The sequence below is a fragment of the Amblyomma americanum genome, chromosome 2 (assembly GCF_052857255.1).
Source record: "Amblyomma americanum isolate KBUSLIRL-KWMA chromosome 2, ASM5285725v1, whole genome shotgun sequence".
NCBI classification, from domain to species: domain Eukaryota; kingdom Metazoa; phylum Arthropoda; class Arachnida; order Ixodida; family Ixodidae; genus Amblyomma; species Amblyomma americanum.
In genome coordinates, this window is record NC_135498.1 from 230479340 (window position 1) to 230486548 (window position 7209).

Sequence of the window (7209 nt, forward strand, 5' to 3'; positions counted from 1 at the left end):
ATACCCCACTGGAATATATACAGCAACAGTTTCTTGGAGTAAGTGAAAAATACAAGAATTGCACAGATTTCTACACAGATGGATCTAAGACAGCACTCTATGTAGGGAGCGCGATAGTGCAAGGGAAATGGGAAAAAGTAGTCAGGCTGCCTCAGTGCGCTTCAATCTTTACAGCAGAATGCTACGCCATTGCTCTAGCTGTAGAACAAATAATGAAGAAAAACATACAGAAGAGTGTTATCTACAGTGACTCCCTCAGCGTAATTACAGCAATAAACCCCAGAAATGCAACCGAACCCTTAATAGGAAACATAATACATAATGTAATACGAGCTGATTCACAAGGACATACAATAAAGTTTTGCTGGGTTCCCAGTCACGTGGGCATCAGTGGAAATGAGAGGGCTGATGCAAGCGCCGCACTTGCCCTTAACGCAAAAATAAAACCAGTAAACATACCGCATAAGGACTGCATCAAGTCAGTCCAGAATAAATTGAGAGAAAAATGGCAGGCTTCTTGGGACAACGAGGTTAACAACAAGCTGCACTTTGTAAAACCTGTCCTGGGTGAATGGAAGACCTGTAGGCACCAGGAACGATTTATTGAAGTAATTTTATGTCGTCTCCGCATTGGACATACACACATTACACATAATTTCTTACTAACGAAACAAGACAAACCTCGTTGTGAAAGATGTGGAGACGATCTAACAATAAACCATATTTTATTCTCTTGTGCAAAACTCGAAAAACTAAGAAATAAGCACTTTACGAAGTTTTATAATGAATACATTCCTTTACACCCAGCGCTGCTTTTAGGCGAAAATGCCATTGTTAACATATCTTTCGTTTTTAGCTTTTTAAAAGAAGCAGGTGTTCTTCAGAAACTGTAAACTTTGACCCACAGCTTTGCTTTAAAATATGATGCATTTCAGCCATTTTCTCATTCCATGAGAAGAGGGCTGAGGTGGCTATTTGAATGGTTGGGAGCCTCAGGATCTTTGCGCAGCCAAGGATGGCTACTGAGGTTATCTGACGTTCTTGAAAGCTTTTATTTTTAGCCATTTATAAAATTTCTTCTTTCTCTTATTACTACCAGAACGAAATAGCAATTTAAGTCCTCTACACAACCATGTTTCCTCCCACCTACAGAAAAGTGTTCATATACCTTGAGCCTGGCGCATGATAGCCTTAGCTGCTTATGTGCCATTAAACCCAACACAACACAACATCACAACAAAGCTTGAGGTGATCCGGCGCGTCGAGAATGGTGAAAACAAGTCCCCCATGGCACATGTATTCAGCATTTCATGGAGCAGTCTAAGTATGCTGTTAAAACCAAGCAAGACATCATGCTTGAAGCAGGTGAGCAAAGTCGCTCGGGAGTATGTCGTGTGTGCCGTGCTTCTTTCGACAAAGTTGAGAAGGCGCTGTATGCGTGGTTTCTCGAAGTCCGAGGGACAAACATCCCTGTGGATGGCCGCATGTTAATCGAGAAGGCCAAATGGCTTGCCACGGCTCTTGGCGAAGAGAACTTTTGCGGTGGCACTAGGTGGCTGAAACGGTTTAAAAACTGCTACGTCATTGTGCGAAAAGCCATTTCAGGATAAAGTGGGGCTGTCAGCAGCCAGGAGATACAGCAGTGGCTTTCAGAGGAGTGGCCGAAGATCGCTGCAAAGTTTTTGCCTGCCGAAGTCGTCAATGCAGACAAGACTGGTCTCTTTTGGCAGATGCTGCCGAGTAAGACTCGATGTCCCTGGGAGCTCATGCCATGGCGGGAAAATGAGCATAGTGCGTGTTACGGTTCTGCTTGCGACAAACATGGACGGCTCGTGCAAGCTGGGTTCGTTCGTTATCAGAAAGAGCATGTCACCGCGCTGTTTCAAGAATTGCAAGCAGCTTCCCGTCCGCAATGGCTGTAATAGAAAGGCCTGGATGACACGCCAACTTTTTGTTGAAGGGTTGCAGGCTTGGGACACCGAGTTGGGCTGGTCGGGCCACCGAGTATGCCCTCTGTTAGACAACTGCTCGGCCCATCGAACGACTTGCAAGCTGCAGAACATTGAACTCAAGTTTCTCCCGCCGAACTCCACAGCGAGACTGCAGCCCGTGGACCAGGGTATCATAAAGACTTTCAAGGTAGGCTACAGAAGGTGACTTGTTCAGCGGCTCTTTATAAACCTCCGCATGGGAACTGATCTCAAGATTGACCTACTCGGCGCCGTCCAGATGGTTACCGGCGCTTGGAACGACGTAAAACAGGCCACGGTAGCCAACTGTTTCGGCAAGGCAGGCCATGAAGTGGCTGGAGATGAATGTCCTAATGCTTTGGATGACGACGATGAATGCTTGGAGGACACGTTTCACGACTTGTCCTATTTTCCCGTCGTCGTCCCGTCAGAACTTACCTTTGAAGACTTCATCAACGCTGACAGCGAAGTTCAGGCTGTAGCTGGTGTCGCTGATGACGACATTGTGGCTGGAATAGCTGGCGCCCATGAAGGTGATTTCAACGACGACGAGGATAACTGTGTACCAGAAAAGATGCGCCCGTGCACAGCCGCTGAACTGGCATCAGCATTCAGCCTCATTCGGCGTTGTTGCGGCAAAATGGAAGGTACCGGGCTGTAGCACCTGGACAGTCTTGAGGAGATTGAGACTAGTGTTTTCAACTTCATTAATCACAGCAAAAAAGCACTCGAAAATTGGCGTTGCGATTTTTTTTCTGCGAAATAAAGTGCTTTCACGTTGCGTGCCCTGACTTCACGGTTCATGACTGTTGCAATTGGTAAGCCACAGTTTGTCATAATCTGGAGTGCGGATTAAGACTATCTGTATATCAAATTTTTGCTATATTGAACTATTTTCGGATCCCCTTAGAATTCTATATATCAGGGTTCGACTGTTCTTGGCGGGCTCACTGAATGTGGACATGACCGTGCATTTGCATGCTGGGATTTTGCTCACAGCTAGGTAATGGTAGCAGGAAACAGTTAAACAAGGGCTAACTTATGCTTACTTTTTCTTTTGATACGTGTTGATCTGCATTGAGGCTTATGTGCAGTAGGTGTGTTTCTGAGGGTGTCCTCACATTGATCACAACTCATGCATATGAGGCAGTTCAAGAGAGGTTTTTTGGCGTGGCTGGCTGAATAATCCACTGCATGGTTGTTTTGTTTTAGAGTAGGCTTTTGTAAATGTGCATGCTCTAAGTGCCCAGGAAAAATGAAGTGACATTTTCTGCAATTTATTTGAAGCATAGATGTGGCGACTTTCTCGCTGCAGTTCGGTCCAATTTCAGTATAGAAGAGGCTCATGAGTGGTTGCTCTGTGTTTGTCTAGTGCTGCACAACTTGTAAGCATTGCATTGAGAGCACTTTTTCTGTGACATTGTTAGAGTGGATGTTCTCGGGAAGAGCCAGCCGCATTTTCGCACTGTAATTCAGGATTGGTCAAGAGGGTTGTGACGTCGCACGTTGAGCTGTGAATGAAAATGATTAAAACTTTAATTGTGAGTATGATGTCATAGCATGGCTGAAATGTTGTTTTAAGTTCAAGAATCTAATGTAAAGTAAAAATTTTCGTGAAAAGAAAATTGGAGTAATTAGTCTGGAATCGAACCCATGAGCATGGGTTTCAAGTCAGACACTCTATATCTAGGCCATTGAGGCAGGGTTATTTGACTTGGTTAGAACGGGACTTCATGTGTATTGTGGGATGTAGTATGCATACTGATGCATGCTAGTGAGTGTATGCAGTTAGAAAGAGGTACTAATTTTGAAAGAAATTACCAAATATCCTTTAATACTGTTGTGTCATGCTCTTAAGGTGGAGGTTAAATGTCCCCCTAATTTTTTTATGTGTGCAGAGCCCTTTGACCATACCAACACAGCCCGATCGGTTTATGATTGGGACGCATACCAACAGATTGTGCGCGCCTTCCACGATACCCTGGAGTGCCTGGAGGACGGCCGTGGTCCTGAGTGTTTGCTGCTGCCTGGCCTGGGCAAGTGAGGAAGGACGCATCTGTGTTTGGTGTCCACTGTCTTCTGGTTCTTTTTTTTTTTTGCAGCTACGTTCGAGCTTGCCATTCACCAGTGGTGCCTCCATAAACTGATCTCAGGAGAAATGTTTGTGCGTGTGCCACAGACTGTTGCCCAATGCACCGAGTAGGGCTGCCTTGGCTGGGTGCCTGAGGAGCGAGAGTGTACACATTAAAATTATATTCAGCAATGCTGTTTGTAGTAGCTTTTAGAAATGAACGTTGTTTTATCTGCCTTTTCTCTGTGTATGATGAATGTATGCAGCAAGAGCAGTGTTTACATAGACAACTGCTGCGTACTGCACCTGCATACTGCTGCTTCTCAAAGGAGACAGTTATGCTGCCCCGAAGCCCAGGTGGGTGCTGTTCAGCTGTCACTACCTTGCCCCATGAGGACTGATTTGGGAGTTTTTGTAGGACCTTCAACTGCCCGGCCTCAGTTTGGTGGAAGTTTTCTTTTTGCCATTTAGGTATTCACGGCGTCCTCTTGCTACATGGTAGGAATGTTGAATTTGTACGCTGGCAAGCTGTGCTTGAGGCCTCTCCCCATGTGCCACACATGGTTCCATTTTCCTGCTCTTGATGCACTGTTTCACCACTCGATTCACTGGATAAGTTTTCAGAGTACCGCAATCCGCTCCCCGCCACCGGATTTGGAAGCTTTATGGCGGGCCCTGACTGATGTTCTGATCACGGCAATCGCATACGTGTTCCTTGTGTATCAGCTTTTGCTACATCATTATTATAAGTGACAAATTAAACTTCTGCGTAGTTGGTACGGCTAGTTAAATTCAGAGATAACGTGAGCGGACACTCTGAATTAACAAGAAACAATAATTTTTTGGAACTCGTGGAAGCAAGGTGTTGAGCATGTACTATATAGGTTTTGGAAGCGTGCCGCTCTATTGGAAGTCCCTGGAAGTCATAGTGTTTGCTGTTTTGGCAACATTGCGCCACAGTGCCAGCTCGGGCAGCTCAAATGAAACTCCGCATTTGCTCGCTGTGTATGATTCCAAAACAACTGATCTACTGCAGGCGTAGAATGCTTTCCTTGGAGTCTCCACTAATCTGCATTTCTACTGCCCACATAGCAAACAGTCCAAAAAGACAAACTTTCATGCTGTAAGTTGTGGATACCATCAATCAGCCCCCAGGAAATCGTACACAGGAACCGCTGCAGGGAGCATCCATCGTTGCATTATGGGAGACACTGAAGGTAGTCTCGAGCGGGAGGGTAAAAAAAATTATCCGCCAACACTGCCTTAGTGTTTGACCTAACAGCTTTAGCTACAGGGGCTTCAAGTGTTTACATCGGTGTGCTCGACAAATGTGGAGAAGACCAAATCCAAACATCCGTGGATGTTTCCTTTTGGAAAACATTACTGCAAGATACAAGCAATGCCATCCTCATGTATTTTGTACTACTATTGCAATTTACAGCCACCTTTGCTATATCCGGCATATTTCTTCGTTATAGTAGTTAATGAATTTTATAAACGTGTGCATCACAACACGACGAATCGTTTGACACCATCCGAAACCCCCTGCAACAAAAGGTTCGGTCTTAATGGCCGTCTGAAGGTCCTCGGAATGCGCGGTTTGGGGGCGGAAAGATCGCCGTTGTGAATCCCACACATACTTTGGGCTTCATCTCAGTTAGGAATTTTATCCTCAAGAACATGTCAAGTCATTTGACACCACTTCAGACATTCTGTGTCAAACGGGCGGCCCCCAAATTTTATACAAATGGTCCCAGGGAGGTCCGCTTCGATGGCCACTCTACTGGCACGTGTATATCGGATTGAAGGTAAGGTATCAATTGAGGCGTTACGTGCCCACTGTTGCTATGTGATATAGTGTGGTCTCATGGTTACTGTTTGGTCAATTTGACCTTCATTGCGGACACGCGTCCTTGACAAACATTAGTAAGAGCTGAGTAGCACTGTGGGGCCATCAAGTTGCATTAATGGTTCCGGCGGCCATTTAGAAAATCGCATTCAACTACTAGTTAATAATGTTCACTTCGGTAATTCAATAACTTTTTATGCCTGCACTTAAGGTTCATAGAATAGCTAAATTGGAGAGGAGCTAGCTTCATAATCAGCCTGAACCGAAAAAAAATTCGCACGGGACGCTGCAGTGGGCCGGCGGGGTAGCAGCACACTCCGAAGCGTCGCGTGGTTGAAACCCGTCTAAGGTCACCGATCGAAGTGGCCAGAGTGAAGATGAGAACGAATGTAGGGGTGACAATGAGGGGCACAAAGTAGGGCGAGGAAAAAACTTTCCGACCAGAGTTTTAAAGTGGTAAACGCAGCGATGCCGTGAGTGTCATCTGCCACAGAGCCTGTCTGGTCGGTTCTGTGTTTCTCCCCTCTAGCGGCTGCAGCTCGAAAGCGAATTGTTCGGCCACGGCCGGTCTCGAGGGGAGCGCGCGCCCCCCTCGAGACCGGCCCTGGTTTGGCGAGAGGGAGCTCGGCAAGATTACCTCTGTAAGCGGCCGGAGAAACAGTAAACCGAAAAATCGGCGTGCGCGGATGGCGCAGCAGGTACCGTTAACAAAAGAAAGATAAAAATGAATCAGAAAGGGACGAGCAGAGCTTTGCCAATTAATGAAAAGGCCTTTCGTCGCGCTCCCGAGGCTCCGTCGGCAATACCCAGTTGTCTTCGTCGCCGAGCGAGACTCCGATCGAAAGCGTAGCCAGACCAAGGAACGGCTGCCTACGAAGACTTCGCAGGACCAAGAGCGGTGCCAGCCATGGAGTTTTTTTTTTTCTCCATAGTGCCAGCGATAACGCTTAAGTGCGACCCTCCAACATACGGAAATGCCGCCTCGGACAAGGTTCGCGATAGAACGATTGCGCTGGAGCGAGAACGCCGGAGCCGTCAGCGTGAAGCAGCCGCCTGCTCGTGGCGATTGTTTGATGGGGCCATTGCCTATAGTCAAGCCCCCCCTTTTTTTTCATGGAGGGTGAAACGTATTCTCAAGGAATTGGGATGATGCTTGTGCTATCGGCCCGCAGGTGCCCTCGAATGTCTTATTTCCCGACATGACTACATTTGTTTCTGCGTAGCATGATGGGGTCTTGGATATTTCAAAAGCACTTGCATCATGATATTGTCGGCAAATTATGATTTCGTAGTTTATCTAATAAAAACCACATATTTGG

The 7209-nt window shown here is 46.4% G+C and overlaps 1 protein-coding gene across 2 annotated transcripts in view; it reads left to right on the top strand.

The window, feature by feature from the left end:
- The window catches only part of LOC144122209 (poly(A) RNA polymerase GLD2-like), a 93070-nt gene extending 88790 nt beyond the window's left edge, over window positions 1-4280 (top strand). For both annotated transcript variants that reach the window (XM_077655793.1, XM_077655792.1), the window contains exon 10: window positions 3869-4280. In XM_077655793.1, coding sequence (XP_077511919.1) covers window positions 3869-4014 — 146 coding nt within the window. In that variant the 3' untranslated portion in view covers window positions 4015-4280. The remainder of the gene's footprint in view (window positions 1-3868) is intronic.
- Window positions 4281-7209: the final 2929 nt, after the last annotated feature.